The sequence below is a fragment of the Manis javanica genome, chromosome 2, assembly GCF_040802235.1.
Source record: "Manis javanica isolate MJ-LG chromosome 2, MJ_LKY, whole genome shotgun sequence".
Taxonomy (NCBI): Eukaryota; Metazoa; Chordata; class Mammalia; order Pholidota; family Manidae; genus Manis; species Manis javanica.
Window position 1 is genome coordinate 130,100,989 of NC_133157.1, and position 23,575 is coordinate 130,124,563.

The 23,575-nt window shown below is 38.2% G+C and overlaps 1 protein-coding gene across 1 annotated transcript; it reads right to left on the reverse strand.

Moving 5' to 3' along the window:
- Positions 1 to 3,037: 3,037 nt before the first annotated feature.
- Positions 3,038 to 10,396, reverse strand: LOC140845632 (neuroepithelial cell-transforming gene 1 protein-like). Its single transcript, XM_073220263.1, has 10 exons — positions 10,370 to 10,396; positions 9,575 to 9,682; positions 9,002 to 9,169; positions 8,534 to 8,596; positions 8,114 to 8,210; positions 7,899 to 7,975; positions 6,936 to 7,193; positions 6,327 to 6,497; positions 5,207 to 5,393; positions 3,038 to 4,078 (listed from the first exon to the last, which is right to left on the reverse strand). Exons 1-10 carry the CDS (start codon positions 10,394 to 10,396, stop codon positions 3,672 to 3,674), a joined length of 1,563 nt encoding a protein of 520 aa, XP_073076364.1. The 3' UTR covers positions 3,038 to 3,671.
- Between the last annotated feature and the right edge of the window lie 13,179 nt (positions 10,397 to 23,575).

The following is a 23,575-nucleotide window of genomic DNA, read 5'->3' on the forward strand; positions in this document are numbered from 1 at the left end:
CACACACCAAGTGTGTGTGTGACCCTGGGCAAGTCACTGGACATTTTTAGATTTTAGGTGCTGTAGCTAGTAAAGAGGGGATGAAATTAAATGCTCTGAATGTCTAGGCCTAACTTGATTTATCATCTCTGTTTTGTCCAGGGGAGAAGGGAAACAAAAACCTTCTGCTCTTCCCTGAGAGGCAGCAGCAGTGGAAAAATCTGACTTTTGCGGGAGATCATCCGAATTCTTTGAATGTAGTTAATTTGCCTACCTTCTGGTCTCAACAGCACAAACACTATTATAATGCTTTCTCCTCCCTAAGAAGCGGGCATGTCATTAACAGGCTGGCCCTTGGTGGAAGTTGTCAGGTCAGGGTGCATGGGGTTGCTTCATTGGGGGAGCAGGAACATACCTGCTGCCAACCAGCCCCGGCTCACCAAGGGCAGCATGAACGTGTGTCAGAGGAAAAGGGGCGGGCCAAGGATCAGGGGACAGACAGAGGGAGATTTAGGGAAAAGGAAAGTAGAGGGAGGGAAGGGGCTGTATGAATTAAACGACTGCCAAGCTGTAAGAGACAGAGTATGAGCATCGAATTGAGGCAAGAGGTTTGAGTTTCTGTGCGGTGGTAGATGGCAAATGCTGCTGTATTTGATAAACATTCTGCCTTTAGTTTGAAAAGTGATGACTGGGGTTTGGGGAATTAGGAGGTTGAGAGATTGGAAACTTTACAGATACTGGAGATTCTATAAGCTCTTTACCTTTTTAACTTTTTTAAATGAGAAGTTCCAAACATACAAAAAGATGCAGAAAATATAATGAATTCTCATTACATCTCATCTCGATTCACCAATTCTTAATTTACAGCCAATCTTGTTTCACTTTTACCCCCCAGTCATGCTCTTCTTGCTCCATTATTTTGAAGGACATCCCAGAGAGCATACAATTTTATCCATTGATGCTCCAGTATTTTTCTCTAAAGGGGCTGTAATCATAGTACTACCATCACACATGAAAACTAACTACTGGACTGCAAATATCCAGTCAATACTGGGTACTTTTGGATTGTTTTATTTTATATAAAACTTTCTTTTAGGAGCCAAGTCCATACATTGCAATTGTTTGGTATGTCTGCTAAGTCATAGATGTTTCTCTTTTATGGTTTTATTTTGTTGAAGAAATAATGTCATTTGTCTTCAAGTTTCCTGCAGATGCAATCCAGGGTGATTTTCTTGGCAAGACTGCTTAGGTAGCAGTGTGCACTTGCATCAGGAGGCACGTCGTGTCTCATGTTCCATATGAATCAACACCTAGGTCCAAGTGTTCCTGAGGGCTTAGAAAATGATATTCTGTCATTCCTTCTTCACTGATTGGCTGGGTGACTGCTGTGAGGAAAACCTTCCCCTGCTCAGTTTGGTTACCCTGACGTGGTTTGACAAGGGTGCAATAATGGCTGTTGGCTAAGTCAGTGATTACCAGATGTAGACCCAAGGACGGAATGTTTACATATATGAATCAACAGCCCTCTGCTTCCTACCCCCAAGCTACTGACTCAGTGAAATGGGGGTGTGTAGGGGGATGAAGCCCTGAGACCTTTTCTTGAAGCACCCTTGGTGATTCTGATGCCCAAACAGATTAGAGAACTATGGGCCAGATCATCAAATGTTCTCAAATACAGATGCAATTTCTGAAGAATGTTCATTCCATATAATCACTGCGTTTCTGGGTCTTAATTTCTCCCTTGAGTGAATGAAAGGAATATTTTTGATACATCATCATTCCATTAACATTTTGAACTACTACGGGCTTATGTAACTTTAGAAGCTGATCAAGGTAATTCTGGAATGATAATCTATATAACATCTCTAGAAATAGTTAGAAACTTGCTTTCTGATTCTTCTGATCAGAACATTGGTATCATCTACACAATTGACTTTGAATATCCAAACTCAGAAACCTGAGATCCCTAAATTAAAACCTTAAATTAGTCAAATCAGGATGCTTTGCTATTAGATTTACAAGTGTATCCAGAAAGCGGCTAGATGTTCACCCCTCTTCAATCTGATTGCTCTTTCTGACTATACTGCTTTCGAAATGGTTTCATAAGTCACAAAACTTGACTTAATTGAATCTTTCTCTTACCAGTGAATTTCAAAGGTTTAAGTATTTATGATTTTTAAACCCTTGTGAGGCCTGGCATGACCTCCTTTGCCATACCAACACGTTCTAGCACATGTCTCCCAAACATCCACCAGTCAAGAAGCTTTTAAGGGCTGATTATGTGTGTGCTTTTTAAATTGTATAATTCATTTATACAGAGAAATCATTTGGACTGATCTATTTACAATCTTTCTCCATTTTAACTTGCACTGGCCAAATATAGTTCACAGAATAGTCAACATTTCCTTGAATGATCCACATTATAAGTCTGCCATGACACAGAGCACTTAGTCCTCCACTTAAAGACTATGATCTCATTTGAACAGTAACATTTTACAGTAGAATATTCATTACTTTTTCCTTCTTATAAATAAATCCAAAATTGATATAATATGGTCAGATTTTCAACACACCTGCTTCTTTTCAAACTCATTATTTGCAGGTATTATAAACCAACACAAATAAAATTCACTTCCCCCAAGCCTTCTATAACTTACTATACACCCTCAAGTTTAGCTTTTACTATCTTCTTGCATGTTCTAGCACAACCAGACATTTTTACCGTAAGACCAAACTACTCTCTTTTTCCGTTTTTATGTATTAACAGCCAACTGCCTCCGCTCCTGCTTTTCAGACAACGCTAAAGCTCTCAACCAAACCCTTCAGGTGGTTTTCTTTCAGTCGTCCAGAATACACCGCGTCAGTTCATGTGTGTTCACCACCTTGCAATGCTACACCGGAAAAGTCACAATGTTCTTCATTGGCTCAAAAACAGTATGGCTTGGTTTCAGTTGATAAAGGTAATATGATTTTAAACATATGTACATTTTTATCAAGGGGGAAAAATAAAGGCTACCAACCTGAAAAGGTGTCAAAGTAAAAAAAAAAAAATAAAGCAAATACTAAAAACTACTTTATAATAAAAAAATAAACAATTGGCAGTTTAAGTGAATGAAAATGAGGAATGTGTAGTGACAAAAACTAGTATAAAGTATTCCAGTTGATAAAATGGAAAATCTGTATAAAGTTTTATACTTTGTTTCAAAAGGAACTTGTGTTTCAGTATAAATTCTAATGTATTACACACCTGTATTTTGTGTAGATTTTAGGAGCCAATGTTAAAATTTCAAATTCTGCACACGCAGTTTATCAAAGAAACACTGATAAAATCCCAGTAATTGCAAAATTTTAAGGTTTGGTAGCTATTGTAAATATCACAATAGGTAGTTATTGGAAAGTCCTGATGAATTTAGAATGAAGAAGAAACTCATTCCATAAATATTTCATTTGATTAAAATTACCAGGCTTGCATGTTCCAAATTATGAGAATGTATCTTTAGAAAAAGGTTGCAGTTTTAACAGTAATCTGTATATGTATCTTTAGCTGCCATTAAAAAAACACAAAAACAAAAACTGAAAATGTTAAGACTAGTATTAAGTAACCTTGCAACGCTCCCATGCTCACAAGAAAACCCAAACTGTATACATTTATAAATATACACGCTCTGCACCAGTAATACACAGAAATTCCTTTATACTGAAGTCTCTTTCCATTCACCACCCAATGGAGATTTGTCCCTTGGCTTTGGGAAGCCAGGCTGTGCTTGGTGAACTCTGACACTCTTCATGTCGTCTGTGGTACACGCAGGGGAGACACACACTGAAGCGTCCCCATCAACTTCAACCTGAGTCACACTGGATGCTGTAGATGCCCTTCTCTGGGTTTTGACATTCCCAGCAGAGGGGTTGTTCTCGACACACTCCTGATGGAACCCGGGCAAACCCTGCAGCTCGGCTGGACTGGTGGCCTGCTGGAAAGGGGCTATGGCGGCTCGAATACAATTGAACCACTGCTGCTTGTGGAACACATCATTGGCTTGCAGAGTGTGAGACTGGTCTGAAGAGGGGTCTTGGAAGCCAACTCTAAAGATATTTTTGGCTAGGAAAAAAATTGGAAAAAAGAAAGGAAATCAGACTTAAAAACAGTTTGTGTAGATGAGGTGGTCATATAATCTAAGTGTGGGTGCCGGAATTTCTGTATGTGTACACTTGTTAGGTGGAGGCATTAAATAAAGCCTTAGGACATTATTTATTAGATGCACCTACTGATGTCAGAGCACAACTTGATGACAGCTGCAGCTATAGGACAATGGAATCCTTTCATTTATAACTTTTTGTGTGGAGACACAATTCTCTTTTATTTTCCCCATGCTGTACCTTCAGTCTGTGACTAATTTGTAACTGGAAGTTTGCACCTGTTTATTCCCTTCACCTATTTTGCCTACTACCCCACTTCCACCATGGCAACCACCTATTCTTTGTCTGAATAGCCTATTTCTGTTTTGTCTGTTTTTCAGATACTGTATGATGGAAGTGAAATCATATGGTATTTGTTTTTCTCTTTTTTCACTTAGCACAATATCCTCTGGGACCAACCATGCTGTCACAAATGGCAAGATTTAATTCTTTTTTATGGCCTAGTTATTGCCCATGTATCCACATCTTCCTCATTCATTTATCTATTGATGGACACATATCTTGGCTATTGTAAATAGTGCTGCAGTTTACATAGGGGTACACATATCTTTTTGAATTAGTGTTTCTGTTTTCTTCAGGTAAGTGTCCGAGGTGGAGTTACTGGGTAATATGGTATTCCTCTCTGTAAGTGTTTGAGGAGCCTCCATACTGTTTCCACGAATGCTGCACCAATTTACATTCTCACCAGCAGTGCACCACAACCTTGCCCATACTTGTTATTTGTTTGTTTTTTAATACTAGCCATTCTGACTAGTGTAAAGTGATATCTCATGTGGTTTTGATTTGCACATCCCTGATGATTAGTGATGCGGAACATCTTTTCATGTGTCTGTTGGCCATCTGTACATCTTCAGAAAATCTCCATTCAGGTTCTCATTTTTTAAATCAGATTTTTTTGGGGTGTTGAACTGTGTGAATTTTTTAATGTATCTTATATTTTAATCTGAGACAGAATTTTTAAAGATTAAAACTAAATTCACTTAGGTTCTGAGTTTGTTAATTTAAACAATTTTACAATTTGTATCTTTACCTATATGTGAACTGCTGAAAGCCCCTCGAAAGGACCGTCCCATTCTCATATCTCCATCCTGCAGGTCTTCCAAGACCAGCTCTTGTACGGGGATTGGTTGTCGGTAAACTTGGTAAGAGTGACGTTCATTTCGTGTAACAGCCCGAGTCAAAACCAAGATGTCTTGAAACAGGAAAATGTAAAATTTCTGCAGAAATGAAACAAATACTTCCTACATGTGGAAGGAACCCTGTGATTTTAAGTAATTGGAATTTAGACATGATTGATCTCATCACATTTATTTCAGATTCCCCTTGTAGATGACCTCAGAAAGAGGAGGATTCTAAGGCTATGCATGTTCTGCTTGGAGAGCCTGTCTAATCTCAGACTATAAAAACATTTTATTGGCATATAACATTAGATGAGGTAGCAGCAGAGTAAACACTGCACCCCACAAAGACCTATCAGTAGGAACATGACTGGAAAGACCAGTATTGTACACCAAAATTTTCTAACAAAGTAAGGATTTAAACAATGCAAGCTTGTAAAAATGTTAATGGTCTGCTTTGTCCCACACAAATTTAAGTCTTTATAGAACAGCTGGGACTCACAGTATAAATCAGAGATGTCAGATTTCATCTTTTTCCAAAAAGAACCTCAACTTATTAATCTTGCTTCTGAAAAGCAAATAATGAAAGAAAAGTACCACTCATGTTTATACTCAGCTCTGGCAGGTACTTTTTCAGTTAAAATTCTAAAAGTAAGTTTGCTTCCAGGTAGTCTGCTGTAAAACTACTTCCATCACTACCAACTCTTCAGAAAAATCTTCTGACGGATATGTTATTTTTTTATGAAACATGGAACTAATAATTTATTCAGAAAACTGCTAGCCAAATTGATTTATGCTCCAAAACTAAAAAGTAAAATATTATTGATTCTCCAGAGACATTTAAGTTATTCTGCAAAGACAGAAACCAAATGTTTGCATTATGAAAGCTGGTAACAAAGAACAAAAACCAGTAACCTTCTTTCACTATTTGATGAGTTTATTTTACAACCTGCTTCATAATCTATGTGGAAACAAACTGGGTGAGAAAGGGAAGCAATGGCTCATTTCCTATTAGTTCTAAGATACACTTACACATCCATTTTTATTCTTCAGCTCCCCGTGGCAAAGCAATACTTTGCTTGCTTCAATTCGAGGATCCTTCTGCCTTTCATTCAGATACTCCAGTTTGTCGATGTAATACTGACATTCTGATTCTCCTTTCTTCAAGTTGATATTGGAGAGAACTCCTTGTATTATCAATACCTAAAAATTATCAGAAAACTAATGGAGCCTTTTCGGAATAATGTAGTCAGTTTCCCTACAGGGCTAAAACACCACATCAAAATGACAGAATTTTAAAGCTTGAAGGGACTCTTGATATCAGTTAATTCAGTCTGTCCCTTCATTTTACAGATGAAGAAACAGTTTCAGCCTAATTAGGTAATTTGCCCAAAGTTCTCCAGCTAGCTAGTGGAAGTGATAAGACCAGAATCCAGTCTTTTGATTAGAATATAAATACAGATTGTGTCCTGCCTCTTTATTACAGTGTGTGGTGCACGAGCATATGGGGTGCTTAAAACATCCACCAAACACCTCCCGATGCTGAGTCACTATGCATAACTGAGAGTAGCACTGCATAACTTTCTAGACAACTAATGTATAAATTTGGAAAACACAAGAATCATTAGTTGGACTACTTACAGCTTCCTGCAGAAGCTGAACATCAGGGTGGTCCTCTGGAGTATGTCTAAGAATTTCTTTTAACAGTAAAGGGTATTTGACTAGGCGACTTCGGGGATTATCGAGGAAGCTCCACAGATCTAGTTTTCGGCTGAAGGGAGACTCAAGACATCGCTGGAGAAAGTCCTGGACTCCTGGGTCCTGTTTCTTTTGGTCAAGAAGAGCTTTGGCTGCCAGCTGGTTACTACAGTAGCCTTTGTAGGCATTCAAGCCTGGCAACTGAAGAGTGACACGAGAAAACGAAGTACGGTAAGTTCCTGCCATGGTCAGTCCATTAGTAAGCTTGTGAACGTGAAACGTAAAGCTCACAGCTGTTCTGGAAAGCTCCGACAAGCTGTGAGCACTGTCCTGCAGGTGATATTAGGGGGAGTAGAGTATTCTGGGCCAACACCAAACACCCTTTTCTCATTTCCCTAATTTAGCTAAATTCAACCAAACACTCATGACTTTTACTTTCCCCAGCTAGTTAGATGCTAGTCTTCTCTAGTCCCAGGACACCGTAGCCTTCCTGTATCACCTTCATCACCAACCTTCAGACTGTTTCTTTACTGGACTGTCCCTCACTAGATTATTCATGTAGAGACTGCCTTTTATCTCTCAATTCCCAGTGATCCCTCCCACAACAGTGCCAAGCATCTGGTAGGCACTCAAATATTAACTGAAGGAGAAAATTAATTGCATATAATGTGAGAACTCTGTACAAGCAGGAACATATTTTTAAAGCAAAACTGTATCATTCATGAAGTAGGTTTTTAAACAGAGACTGTAAGTTTTTATAGCTACAAAAATTTGTTCAATTTTAATGCCTTGTTTATCTGTTTTTATAATCCAGTTCCTGGATCAAGTGGTTCTGATATTCGTTACAATGACAAGTGTGGCATGTACTTGTGAAAAACTCTCTGGAGTAAAATACTCACTACATACCCAGTTCACAAGAATGTGACCAATCTGCTCCACTCTCCCATCAGGCTTCGTTGCTTCGCCTATTCTTGCCAACAAATCTGAAGCAAAAGAAAAAAGAAATAACAAAAACAGGTTTATTTTAAAAATAATTGAGCACTAAATTAGAAGTTTAGATTTAAACTTACTTGTATTCCTGCTGTTCAAGATTCTAAAGAAAATTAAGTAGCGTATCTCACCTTCATGCAAAGGTATGTAAGCATCCAAGTCACCAAATATATGTGTGAGTTCCTCTTCTGACATGATAGACAACTTTAACATGGGGTCGTGGTAGGCCTACCAGAGGGGGAGAAATGCGTCACACAGAGAGATCAAGCAAAGAAGACATTATGAGAGATCTGTACTTGAATGCAAGTTTGAGTAACTGTACAATCGTCACTGTGGATTCTGCTGTAAAACAGAAGAAATTAAAGTATATGTTTGGTAATCTCCCTAAAAGACTCTCTCACTTACATTTATATTTGAAGATGTGTCTAATAAAGCTCATGTAAAAAAAACTATTCACTAGTACTTTCTGCTTCTAAAAAGAAAACTATGTTTGAATTTGTTAAATATAATTTCTAAAAAGCAGAGTGTATGATAAAAAGTTACACACTGACCTTTCTTGCAAGTTTGAGATCTTCAATTAAGTCCTGTTCACCTTGGGACATTTCATATATTGCCTAAAAAAAATGGAGCAGACATCATAAGTCACCATCCCTTCCTCTGAGAAAGGAAAATTATGTACAATAGATATTCACCATTATTTAACTGATGTTTCAAACAGTCCTTTTTAAAGTGTCTCAGTCTGAAAACAAATTCCGAATGGAGTCTCAATATTTTATATAGTGCCCTATGTTTTATAACTTAACCCCATCAAGAAGAGTTCAATCCGATGAACCACACCAATCACAAAGTGTTGCTTAGCATTTATTAAGAATTACTGGCAAATACATAAATGCAAGTTGATTTTGCCTTAGGCATTAGTTTGCTAATCTTCTAGCAAAACAGCTATTTAAAAAACAGGTACTATTTTTTTTTTTAGTGTAAGCCAATATATTTGGTCTCACTACTGAATGGCAGCTTACCTCCTGACGTTTGATTTCTTTGGCAGTTAAAGACTCTCTCATGTTGACACCTAACGTCTCTGACCACAGGACGCTACTTCTCCTTTTGGCAGGTGTTGGAACTGTCGATCTGCGTGATGACTTTTGGGCAGAAGCTGGGGATCTGCTGTCACCATGATGACTAAATGGCTAAACAGAAGAATAAAAGAGGTGAACAAAAGAGAACAGCTTTAGAGGACACAGTAATTATTCTTTTTTTTTCTTAAAAAAATAGACAAATTAGAAAACAAAATTCAGAGAATTTCTCCAGGCATTTATCCAAGCTTCAATCTATCATTGTAAAATATTATCAGCCAAAACTACTTTTTAGAAATAAAAGCTATCCAAGATCATGCTTTGATAGAAGATGTAAACTAATATAGTGAGATTAGATATTGTTCTAATATTTATTGCCAGCATATTCCAAAGGGAAATTTATGTTTAGTAAGAGTACAAACCTGTTTGTACACCTCAAGGAAAAAAATACCAATTTTAGGCTTTTTAGAAAAAAGCCTCCTCACTACATTACTCACTTCCAGCCCCATTCCCCCTTACCTGTACTGTATGACCAAAGCATCTGGCTGCTCCATTTCTCACAGGAGAGATTAAATTTGCCAAGGATGTACCTCGAGTTAAAGGTCGAACTCTTTTATTGCTTGGTTCCTGTAAAAATAAAATCAGGTTATATTAAATGTATGTTTAGGTATAATGATTTTAAACAAGTTTGGACAAAATTGAGCCCTCTCAAAAGCTAGTATTTACATATTGTGAAGTATAGAATTTTATGGGATTCTGAAAATGAATGTTTTCTTCATTGTTATAATACTAAAAACACTATTGAGTAGCAATAATTTATAAAAAAATAAAAGGTGCAAGAAATTCCAATTAAATACCAGAGTATAACAAAGAACATACCAAAAATTATCATTAAACACAAGGAAAACTAAAATTAATGAAATGACCTTCTAGAACTCTATAGGTCTTTTAAGTTTAACAGAGAGAGTAACAAAAAAAACCACACTATTATGAAAAATTTGAAACGTACACAAAAGTGGAGAAGAGCAGAATGGATCCCATGTATTTATCATTCAGCTTTAATAGTTTCTGGGAAATAATCTGTTTCATCTCTGCCCCTCGTGGAGTATTTTAAAGCAAATCCTAGACATGATATAATTTCATTCTTAAATACTTCAGTCAGAGACTAGTGTTTAATTGCACATGTCTGATGGTGGAATGGTCATTTTGAAGGCAGGGAGGACCCTGTCGTGGGAAGTGTTCTGCAGGGCAGGACGGTGGCCAAGGTAGTGCTCAGGAGTCCGGACGGCTGGGCTCCAGCCCTGGTTCCAGCACTTGCAGGAAAATACCCTGGGCGTCCATTTTCTCCTCTGTAGGAAGGAGTGAGTACTGAAACTTCTCTTATGAAGTTGTTATGAAGATTAAATAAGTTATGCCGAAAGGGCTCAGAACAGTGCTTGGAACACAGGATGTGTTATCCCCACTTCCCAGTAAAGGTTGGGATTTATAAATAATTAGAGCCTCACTCATACATTTTACTCATTAACTTAACACAAATTCAGAATAGTTATAATTCTATACGTATTGTTCAAAAATAATAGCAGTATAGCAAACATTTCTTATTGTCCAAGGATCTCAAACTTTACAAACTGCGTTATTCTTCTCTTACGGGCAGGAAAATGGACGTATACCATTACATGACTCATACAGCTAGTGAAATCAAGAAGGCTGATTACAAAACAGTCCTATGACTATAATGTTTGCGCAGTAAAGTTATTTGTATTTGATGCCTTTGACAACTGTGGCATTCTTGAAAAAATGATTTTGATGAGACTTCAGAAGGAAATATAATTAAAAATTACATTAAAATTACCATTTAAAAGTAAAAACTACCATTTAAAAATGACAGATGACATTTTTTTCCTCAAACTTCTTTGATATGACTAATGTCACATAAAAAAGTGAGCAGGGGTGAGGAAACTGAATAAAAATAATCCTCTTAGAATAATTCAAGAATAAACTGGCAGAAAGAGTTAACATTCTCTGGAAAGAGGCTTAAGTGTCTTGATTACTCAAAGAAGCAATTAGGCTCATTAAAGCCCCTCAGGGTATACAGACTTAACAGAAAAGACTGACCTACAAAGTAAGGAGACTTTTGAAGATGAGCAGAGAATTCAGGCCTTTGAAGACTTAAGAGGCGGAGCTGTAGACCAACCCAGCTCTGCCAAAATAATTAACACTTTGAATATAAAGTCACTAAAGTGGAAATGTTAAACAGATTGAGAAAGAAACCTTCAAGATATATAGTAAAAATGCACACTGTGCGGCCAGAGACATGTGTGATTGCCTTTAGAACACACTTCTGTGCAAGCCTGAGGTGACACACACATGGGCAGAAGGTCCAGTATGAGGCATTCCTTTCTATTCAGTAAAGACAGTACAGAGTCCTCTGGATGAATGGAGATGCAATTACCTCACAGGAAGACAGGCCAATATTAAGTAGAAACAAAGCAGTTGTCAGAAAGTTGTGTTCTCCTTTTTGTAAACAGAGGTTAATTTCTCTTCCCTGTTTAAAGCATAACAAATTTGACTTCCTAGTACATCACAAAACATTTAATTTCAATTCAAAAGTCTTTGGAAAGGTACTCTTCCCACCGAATTTGAAAGGAAAAAGTTAGTTTAGCTGGGAGGAAAGGAATTTTTGAAATCCTTACCTTTATAGTATCAGGTATTGTACAACTAATACCCTGTAACTCAACATTATGTGATATTTAAAATTAAAACTACAGAATTTAGATTTAGATAATTAAATGTAAATATATTTAAAGCACCTTTCTGAAACTAATAAAGACTTTGCTTATGCAGCCTCCCTAGGGTGGCAGTGAGACAGGGACTCTGGATGTAGTCAGAGTAGGGTGATGGCCTCCAGGAAAAGCATGGCACAGTATTTACAGTCAGAGCAATGTAACAATGAGCAAAGAAGTCCCCACTGAAACTTCTGTTAAGCATTATGCAAAGTCAAGGTCACACTAATTCTCTGGGGAAAGATACCTAAGAATATAGACACCTTCAGTGAGATCAGTTAAAGGTTAAAAGGCCAGAAGCAACTTGGCCTGGAATGTTTGAGTGTTCTGCAAGGGTATCAGCATAACCCGTGGCTCCGCTGTCAGCCCTAACAATCAGACTTTGACCCAGCCGACCTTGAGGACAGGGCAGGTGATGCAAGTCCACACCAGTAAGTTTTTTTCATGTTCTTGAAAAATCCTCAACTGCCTTTAAAAACCCCTACACAACACACCAAGGGCTCTCTTGTCCCCTCCTGGTGTGAGCCAGGAGCTCTATTATCTCACTTTATTTCTAAATAATGGGCTATACCTTGCTCTCATACCTTGAGTGTTTGTGAAGCTCATTCTTTGGCTTCGGGAACAAGAACCCCGGCATCAGCAGGATATTATGTTCAGTAGTATTTGGTGTTTAAATACATTCTGTATTTAACCTTTAGAAATTCATCTATAATCTCACTTCTTCACAAGGTATGTTATTCTTAAAGAGTTCTAGTCTAAAATGTCTTCGTAAGAGCGACCGGCTAGCTCAGTCTGTAGATACAACACGCTTAAAATGTCTTGGTAGGAAAGAATGGTACTAAAGTGGGAAATACAGGGCTTCGGGTGGAGGACACCTTCGTACTTTTCACATGCTTTTCGGGGTCCAATACTAACTTTATTGCCTTACTAACAGGATGTGTGTGCAGAATGTTTGCCAGACACAACACAAACTTTTCAGAAGAAAAATTTTAATGAATAACATAAAAAGTGTGATGAAAATATAAAGGTGTTAATACTGGATATGGTTCACTACCAATTCAGGATACATATACACTGTTTGAGAAAAAATATACAGAAAGCTTTTGTGGGAAAGTGATATGGATTAGTATTCATGGATCACCTATAAGGTTGGGTCAAATTTTTCTCACTTCTGCAGTACAGGTTAGGATTTGGCACATGTGAGCTACAACCAAAAGCAGTTTTTCTGTAGAGGATCAGCTGGACCATTTAAATCATCTTGGTTTGGTAAGTAAGAACCTAAACATTGCACTGTCACCAAACACACTTTAAAGACAAAGTTCTTTGAGAGCTGGTGTTGCACCCGGATCTGCTGGTCTGCCAACCCAGTGTTTGGAGGTGATGAAGGGAAGAGAGACCCATCCTAATGTCACCCAAATGGGGCTCCCATAATGGTGTTGCTAGTGTTTATTTTGTTGTGAATTGTTGTTAACAGCATTATGATGCATACACACAGCCTAAAGAATGAGTGCAGGTCGTAAAACTATAGTTTCCTCAAAAGACAGTCCGGAAATCTATGAGAATAAACACAGAATAAGCCAACAAGAGTTACATGCTCAAGGGACTTTCTATTGTAGGTAATGGCAGGGACCCTATACTGAGTTTCTGGCTCTGCTATTATGAGGATAGAGAGGAGACTGGGGATATGGACTTGCTGGGATGGTTCCTGCAGGGTAGTCAAAGAGCAGCAAGTGTTGGAAGGCTGGAAGGTATGCTACTTGCTAGATGTCATCCAAAACGTGGCTAATCTCACAAGGGCCTACCAATACCCAGGGGTGTTCCACAAGAATGGATCCCCCATCAGCAGGGTTTGGTGGAGTCATTGCTCTCATTGACCCATGCAGGACAAGTTGGAACAGAAGTTACAGCCAACAAAGAAAAGGATCATTAATCTCATTTAGTCAGGTAAAGAGACTTTATCCTATTTCTCAGGCCTCTCTCCTTGCCTAACAACCTGCAGGAGCCTCGGCCTCAAGGAGATGGGAAGGAAATGTATGCAAACAATAGGATACATGTCTCCCCTACAAATTGCTAGTACAGACAAACATAATCTATGGCCCCCACTAGAAGGTAAGCTCCATGAGGTCAAAGACTATTTTGTTCTCTGTGACTGGCACATAGTGGGAGCTCAATAACACAGGAATGAATGAATAAATGAGTGAATGAAGGCTCAGTGTGCTGGGGAGCTGAGAAGAAGAATCTCATTTGAGATTAAAATTTTATCATTAAATACAGAAAACAAGCTTAGAATGGTTATATAATCTACACAAAGTCACACAACTAACTAAAAAAGTCCAAAAGTGAGTTTATAACCTCTAAACAGTCTGTAATGGTGCTAGCATAATTTCGTTTGATTTATGACTTATTTTATATTAGTTAACAGAACAAATAGGAGATATTATAATATGATATCCCCAGAAAGGTATTATAGAGATAATACATTAAAATGTAATTGTCAAGATGAAAATGTCAATAGTTAGCCTATATAGCAGAATAGATATTAATGAGAAATTAGCAAGGTAGAAGATGAAGTTGAAGAATTCTCCCAGAGAATAGCATAAAAGACTAAAGAGGTTGATGGAATTAAAGAGTTAACATACAAAATAATTCCGCATGCTCCCAAATCTTGCTAATCCAAGTTCTAGAAATAAAGATTAGATAGTAAGAGGGTGAAAATAATCTAACAAATGAGAACATTTCATAAGGCTGAAATAAATATGACTCTTTAGATTAAGATAGTCCAAAGAATGTCTACCAGGATGAACAATTTAACAAAAAAGGCTGACTATAAGAATATTAGATAAACAATCCCAGAGAGACAAAGGCAAAAGACTGGAAAAACTCTGCAATATGCATAATAGAGCAGGTGTTAATACCCATACTACAAAAAGAACTCAAATTACTTTTTCCCCTTTTTATTCCATTTAAAAATTGTGAGGAAACACGTAACATATAAGTGACCATTTTAAAGGGTACAGTACTGTAGGGTTCAGAGGTATTAAGTATGTGCACATTGTCATACAAGTATATCCACTATTCTTCTCCAGAATTTCTGACATCTTTTCAAAACTGAAACTCTGTACCCATTACTCCCCATTTTCCCTACCCTTCGTCCCTGGTAACCACTATTCTACTTTATGTCTCTATGGATTTGACTATTCTAAGTACTTCATATAAGAGGAATCATGTTTTTCCTTTTGTGTCCGGCTTACAGCACTTAGTGTAATGTTTTGAAGGTTCATCCATACTGTTGCTTGTATGAGAATCTTATTCCTTTTTAAGGCTGAATAATATTCCAATGTATGTATATACCACCTCTTGTTTATGCATGAGTTATTTTCTCTCTATTCCTAGTTTGCTGGATTTTTTTAATCATGAAAGGATATTTTGATTTTTGTGTATTTCTTTTTCTGCATCAACTGAAATAACCACGTATTTCCCCCCCCCCCCTTCCTTAATTCTGTTAATGTGGTGTTATTACATTGACTGGTTTTCATTTGTTGAGCCATCCTTGCATATCAGGAATAAACCTTACTTGGTCACTGTATATAATCCTGCTTAATATGTTGCTGCAACTATTTTACCAGTATTTTTTTGAAAGTTTTGTATATATACTCAGAAGAGATGTTGGTTTATAGTTTCCTTTTCTTGTAGTATCTCTGTCTGGCTTTGGTGTCTGGTAATGCTGGCCTCATAGAATGAGTTAAGAAATGCTCTTCCTCTTCAAGTTTTTGGGAGAATCTGAGGATTGGTGTTAATTCTTCTTTAAGTATTTGGTAGACTTCACCAGTGAAACCATCTGCTCAAGGTCTTTTTGTTGTTTTGAGGATGTTTTTGATCATGTATCCAATCTCTTTACTAGTTCTAGGTACACTCAGATTTTCTCCATGATTCAGTTTTGACAGGCTGTGCATTTCTAGGAATTTGTTCACTTCAGCTAAATTATCTAATCTGCTAGTATAAAACTGTTCACAGTACTCTCTTATAATACCTTTTATTTCTGTAAATTGGTATTAATATGTCCATTTGCATTTCTGATTTTAGCAATTTGAGTCTTTTTTTCTTTCTTAGTCAACTGACCTGTCACTTTTATTGATCTTTTCAAAGCACTGATTTCAGTTTCATTGATCTTCCTCTATTGTTGTTCTACTTCCCATTTTAATTATGTCTGCTCTGATCTTCATTCTTCTTTCTGCTAGCTTTGAGTTTAGCTTGTCCATCTTCTTCTAGATACTTAAAGTGTTAAGTTGTTGACTTGAGATCTTTTTAATGTAAGCATTTGTAGTTATAAATTTCCCTCTGAGCACTGCTTCCACTGCATCTCATTAGTTTTGGAATGTTGTGTTTCCATTTTCATTTGTCTCAAGGTATTGTCTAATTTCCCTTGTGACTTATTCTTTGACCTACTGGTTGTTTAGTAGGGTGTTGAATTTTCCGGTTTTCCTCCTGTTAATGGTTTCTAGTTTCATTCCAGTGTGATCAGGAGAAAACTTTGTGTAAGTTAAGTCTTTTCAAACTCATAAACTCACTTGATTTGTAGCCCACCATATGGTCTATCCTGGAGAATGTTCTATGTGCAATTTAGAAAAATGTATATTCTCCTGCTGTTGGTTAGAGTGATCTGTATATGTCTCTTATTCAATTGGTTTATGGTGTTGTTCAAGTCCTCTTATGTTTTTTACTGATGTTCTGCTAGTTGTCATCATAACAACTGGAAAAAAGTGAAAAGATGAATACAATTCAGAGCTGACAAGAGTGTAGGATATGTTTACTATCATAACCTGATGGAGATGTGTAAATTTATCAAACTTTTTAGAAGGCAAATGAACAGTATTATCCAAACTCAAATTTGCAAGAGAGCAATTCCACTTCTAGGTATCTATATTGGAAACATGAAAATGGTCCCAAATGGTCCCTCCTTCATGACCAAGGAGGAGGTACACTATAGCATTATTTTTAATGTCAGAAAAAAGAGAAAATACACCGAAGATCCATTCTTTTGAAGGACTGATAAAGTAGATTATGGTACTTGACTACTCTGGAATGTTACATGGCAATCAAAGAGGGATGTAGTAGATCTCTGGCAGATGTATTGATAAGACATAAAAAGAGAAAAAAAAGCAAGCTACATACAGTATGATCATGTATAAGTCAACATTATACACAGTGTGTGAAAGCATATAAATAAACAGAAAAATACCTGGAATACACCAGATAATAACTGCTTACTTATTATTGAAGGATGAAGGTGGTTAAAGGGAACTTAAAAATTGTTTTAATTTAGCACAGGGACAACATATTGTGTATTACTTTTACAATTAAAAGTAATTGTAGCATTCCGGTATTATTAAACAGTAACTTTTGATTCTTCTTACCACAAGAAAGAGGCAATATTATGGTTAGAAACAAACAGCTGAAACATACCTTTGGAAAGTAAATACTGTGTTCACATTTAAAATGAATAATTTTAGGCAAGGCAACATGATAAAAGAGTGCTGAAATCTTAGAGACAAATGTGATAAGCAATCACAGCTTTAAGACAGTGATCCATTCCATGAGCTAATGATCCATTCCATGACAATTACTGTTACATGCTTCCCTAAGACCAAAATCTCATTTCATTCATTTGACCTATATCTCATTTGTTTATTCATATTTATTGAATACCGACTATGTGTATGTCATGTTAGGTGACTGAAATACAGAGGTAAATAAAGCAGGACTACAGAAAATTAATTCAAGAATACAGAATGTTATTTCTGTTGATTTTCACAGGAGAGGAACAAATTCTTTAATCTATCATTTATAGCTTTCAAGTAAGTGGCTAATTAACCCTTTGTACAACTTCATTCCTTAGTTCTTCCTCATATATTTCTTTGACTCTTTCCAAAAATATGTTTATCATTCCTCACATGTAACTGATTTTAACTCTTGGTATTCATAGATGGGTTGGTTTTCTCTAGTTCATGTTTGCTTTCATAAAAACCCAACTCCAAATCAAGCCCTCCAAAGAGCCTTCTACCACTCTCACTCCTCCTTCTAATGCCAATTGGTACTTTGGGACAGTCTGTTATAATCTGTGCAGGTATGATTTTGTTAGAGGGTCATTGTTTCCTGTTCGTATATAGTCTTATCTCTAAGGTCAAATATAGTACCCAGAAAATTGTGGGTACTCCATAAATATTCATGGCATTAAACAGAAAAGAATAAAGGAAAGAATTTATACCAGAGCCTAGTGAAGTTGTGAGTATACAAAGATGATACCAAATCATTATTTCAAGTTCATTCTTGAAAATAGTTGTACATCATACCTTCGTTTTGGAAGAAAGGGAGATTATAATCATAGCATTATTCTCTTGGCAGTTGGGCTGTGTTGAATGAACCATAATTTTATAACAGTTTCCTTCCTGACTATAATTCCCCAATTCAAGAAGTTAACAATAGCATGTGGAAATATATGACTACTGACCCAAAGTTCTGAAGGACAATAGAAGCCTCCCTTTGGCCATTTGATGAGTATTAGTTTATAATATAATATAATATAATACTTGTCCTATGATTTATATATCAAGTCAGTCCTCCTTTCTAAAACTAATTTTAGAAAATAATGAGCAATAGAAAAGAAGAACAGTGAAATCTACAAGGTTTTCATATGAAGAAAGGTATAGGGAAAAAAATAACATACCTACAAAGGAAAAAAAAGCATAATAGAAAAACATGTTCGCAAAAAAACTGTGTGTTCCAAAATAAGCTATGAAAGAGCATATGTCAGAAGGGTGATAAAGTTAAGGAAAGAATTAGAAATATCCACAACCTGAAATCAGACAAAAAGGATGCCTGAATGCTTTTTAATGGATTACCTCATTTTCTCAGGCCATGTACCTTTTATTTGATTCACTGTTTGTTACTGGTTCGTTTTTTTTTTTACAACCATAAGGGTTACATCTGTAAGATGTTAACTCTGTAGAAAACTGATAGCACTGCAAATACTTTTGCAGGTAGAGATGCAGAGGCCATTATTCTGCTTGGCACCTAATTTAGCAAACTTATTCCATCACTTTTCAGTGGTTAGAATACTTCCGTGTTTCCACAGCACTCTGACCAGCTTCATCGTTCTGCTGGCTCACTCATTACTACGTAAATTAAATCTTTAACAGGTCTTCACTCTCCAAAAAAAAAAAAAAAAAAAAAAAAAATACACATAGCAAAACAGAAAAGCCAAGCTACAACAAAATGAAGAGACCGTGTTTCCCCCGAAACCTTTAGTTTGTCAAACAGCTGTGAGACCTACATGGTGTCAGCATTTGTGCACAAAGACACAGAGAGAAGACAACTGGACTTCTCTGGTGGCCCTGAGCAGAAGGGCCCTCAGTGGCATGAAAGTGACACTCCAAGGATTGAATTCTCAGGCTGAGAGTAAGAACACCGCCACGCAGTAAGGTCTATTGGTGCTGAAGCTGTCTGGGCCCTATAAACTCTCGAAACCAACATTGCTCTGAGAAAAACTTTAAGGAGTAGGATCCAAAGTGAGCAGAACAGAATAAGAGAAACAAAGACAAGAAAAAGTTCAGATAAAAGAGAGGTGGGTCAAAAAAAGGAAAGCTCTCAGATAGCCTGAGGGTTTTATTTTTAAAAATCACTTTCTGAAAACAACAGAAGAGAGAACTCCAGAGCTCCAAAGCTGAAAAACAGGCTATTTGACCCACTCCTCTAACCTAAAATTACAGGAAAATTACTGCACTTAAAAAGTAACAGAAAAAATCATGCATCCTGTTGAAAACTATGATAAGAAACAGAAAATGTGGAGTAGAATAATGTCTCTATAGCATAAAAGAAATAAATGAGTTGTCATGATTACACACAGAAAAGAATTAGTTCAGGAATTTGAGAACATGGTAATTTGTACATCCTTACTATGACCTATATGTAAAAAAGCAAAAGAAAATGACAAGTAATAAATAAAATGTTTTCAGTAATTCTAACATTTATAGTAATACAGTAGTAATTTATAGAAATGTAGACTGCTGTCTTTGACCCATGGGAAAAGTAAGTGAATAATTAAGTCAGTATCTCCAGGAACCCAGATTTTTGGTGTAGTTGAAAGAGATCCAGATAATAAGAGTGACAAAATTATGTGAAAAACCCTTAGCCTTGAATTTGAAAGAGTATAAATTCATGATTTATTATATCTTAAAAAATTACATATATTTCCTAGCTCTGCTCATAAAACAGGATGAGAAACAATGATCAATCCAAGGAGTGTGCATAAAAATTCCCAGATTTTAGCCTCTACCGTTTCCTAAGGAAACTAAGGCTTTTAGAAATGACTGGTTTCAGGTGTGGAGCAGGAAAAACTAGTGCAAGTGGGCCTGGAGTATCTTGTTATCTTGGAAGAAAAGAAGGTCTATCAAACCTCTAAGATCTGAGGTGAGGATCTTTCTGGCCAATGGGTTTCAGTTCGCTGTGGATTCAGTGTGACCAAATAAATGAGAGTAGAACGATTGTTTGGGTTGAAAGTGTTTATTACCTGGCTTATTATCATGGTGGTGGGTCGACCACTAGCATATCTGCCTCCACCCAGAGTACTGGCCTGAGTTCTCTATATGGTGCAATAAAAGCTCCTTGCCTAAAGGCATGGAAGTGTCAGACTAGCAGCAGGCCAGTTACATCATCAGGTGGTTTAAGTTCAGGGAGTGTCCCCACACTCCACCCCTCCAGGATTCTCGCCTTACAATCTACATGCTCTCAATCTTCTGCAGTGGACCCTGTGTGAGGAACCTGGAGCACTATAATCAGATACCACAACAGCAACAAAGGATATCAACAACTTAGAGATAATAACAAAAATTAAGATACAACAAGATTTTGATACAGATAACAAAAAGTATAATAATCCTCAAGCGAGACGAAGTTCCCAATCCACAAAGACCTTAGGGGTGATAAGACACATGTTTTAATGATAAGAACATAGGTAAATCTTGTCCATCAAGTAGGATATATGCAAGAGAGTGGTCCTGTGATAGGACTGTAGCAGGAAGAGGGTCCCATCCAGGTCTAGTAGACCATACTTTTACTCCTTTCCCCTTGGTGGTTACTTAAGGATCTATATGTAGTGCTACTGGAGGTGCATGCACTGGCCATAACAATCAAACAAACTGCCCAGTAGGATGCTCCTGCCTTCTGGCTATTCATGATTTACTACTGTGACCTTTGGGGGTCACTCTGAGATTATTCCAGGAATACACAGGAGGCCATCTTCTAGGCCTTGTTTCCAAGGTGCCAGGAGAGCCAGCCATCGTTGGTCCAGGTGTCAAAAGGTCAAAGACCATGTCCACTCAATGGAATCTCCGGGGTTCAGTGCAGTTGGTACTGTCAGGAAGATTTTATTCTGGTGGTCGAAACTTGGCTTCAGTGATTCTTCCTTGGTTTGTACTGGCAGTTGTATATGGGAGGCAGCCATATGTGTTATCATGTCTATGGGGCTCAGGGTTCCCTTTCGGGGTCTCTCGTTCAAACGAGCTGTGGGTTTATTATATATGGCCTTTATTATGTTGAGGTCCATAACCACACTGACTGACCCTACAGACTATTGGTATCTGACGTTAGTACAGGTTTTGACAAGCCATTGTGTCTCTTTATCATGCCTGCTGTGGTAGGATTGTGTGACACATGAAACTTGCATTTGATTCCCAGCTGTGGCACCCATTCTTAACTGTATGTCCAGTAAAATGGGTGCCCTGATCACTCTCAGTTAGCTGTGGTCGGCCACAGGCAGCAGAGAGATGCTCCAGGCCTCTCTTGGTTTTCTGCTGGTGTGCACAACGGGTAGGAAAAGCAACCAGAAGTCCAGTAGCCCTGTCCACACAAGTCATGGCATACCGATATCCTTCTGACACAGGTAGAGGCCCAATATAGTCTATCTGCCACCTGACAAGGGGTATAGGCTCCTTAGTTATTGTCCAATGTTGACATGAAACTCGGTGTAAGTCCCTTTTGGAGCATATGACACACTCTTGCCAGGATCCACTAAGTTCTTCAAAGGTCAAAGATAAGCGCCACCAATGGGCTACAGCCCACATAGTCTTTTGCCTCACATGGAACAAATGGTGATGTAACCGCTGGGCTACATCAGAGGCAGGCTTTCCTTCTAACCAATGTATCTGGGCAAATTTATCTGCCTCACCATTTCCTGGGGATGCCAGTGGCAAATGACCCATCACATGGTATACTGTAATTATTTTAGTCTGACCACAGGCCCGTAAGTCTTGCCACAACTCTTGCCCCCAAAGGGGTCGGTGACCAACCAGCCAGTTGGCATGGTACCAGGCTGGTAGCCACAGGGTCAATCCCCAATAGGCAGCCCAGCTGTCAGTGCAGACGACTATAGGGGAGAGCCCCTGGCTGGTCACAAGCCACACGGCCTGCAACTCTTCCCATTGGCTGCTCTTCTCCTTACCATCTTCCATCCATATTTTCTCAGTCTTAGGATGGAAAGCTATGGCCCTCCATTTTGGGGGCTTCCCATGGCTGGGGCCATCTGTGTACCATGCATCTTCCAGTATAGAGGCTCTTCCCTCCAGACAGGGTCTTTCTGCTACTAATGGTTCCAAAGCACATTCTTCCTGCTTTTCACTAGTATATGTCACCAGCCCAATAAGCATTGGAGTTCTTCACTCAAGGAGCTACTAGAGAGGGCACTATGCTGCTGTGGGTAAGAACTCCACTTGGCCAGTGTGGGTGTTTGTGACACACCACTCCTTGGCTTTTGCATCCATTCTCGTACCCACCCCAAGACGGGATTGGTGGTTATTTCCCTTATCGGGGCCATTCCACTGATGGGTTCTGTAGCCAGCAAGGTGTGATACATGGCATTCAGTTGTTTTTCTATCAAAGTGTAACATACCTCTGCCCATTTCCAAAGTTGTGACCAGAATCCAATAGGTTGGCAAGTTCGTTCAAGCCGCCGCCAGAGACCCCAGCTATAACCGTCTTCATTCACATGTACATGCAGCTCATGGGGCCTTGATGGGTCTATCACACTCAAGGCCTGAACGGCCTTCACTGCCCGTTTAGCTGTAGTGAAGGCAGATGCACAAGTCTGATCCCACTCCCACCTGATGCCTTTTCATACCAACCAGTATAAGGGCTTCAGAATTTGTGCCAAGTGTGAGATAAACTCTCTTCAGTAGCCTAGAAGACCCATAAACTCCTGTAGCAATGGTATAGTAGTAGGGGTAGGAAAGGCCTGGACTTTATCTATAACTGCTTCTGGTATAGCTTTGGTCCTACCCAACCAGATGACCCCCAAGAATTTGATAGACAAACCAGGTCCCTGAACCTTGGTACTGTTCACAGCCCATCCTTTCTCCTGTAGATATTGTAGCAGGTTAGGTGCTGCACCTTCTAGATCTGAAAGAGAATCGGATGTGAGCATGACATCATCAATATAATGATACAGCCACACCACTGGTGGTTTCTCCCATGTAGTCACGTCCTGGGCTACAAGTCCGTGACAGATGGTGGGGCTGTGGAGGTATCCCTATGGAAGGACGGTGAAAGTCCATTGCCATCCTTCCCACGTGAAGGCAAACTGTTCCTGACTTTCCTGCTCTATGTCAATGGAAATGAAGGCATTAGTAAGATCCAGCACATAATGGTACATTCCTAGTTCATGGCTGAGGGTATCCATCAGGCCTGC

Coding starts and splice junctions, on each gene's coding strand:
- LOC140845632 (XM_073220263.1), bottom strand. CDS start 10,396: ATGGACGCCCAGGGTATTTTCCTGCAA. Junction 8,211..8,533: donor ATCTCAAACTTGCAAGAAAG/GTCAGTGTGTAA, acceptor CCCCTCTGGTAG/GCCTACCACGACCCCATGTT. Junction 7,194..7,898: donor GTCACATTCTTGTGAACTGG/GTATGTAGTGAG, acceptor GTCACTCTTCAG/TTGCCAGGCTTGAATGCCTA.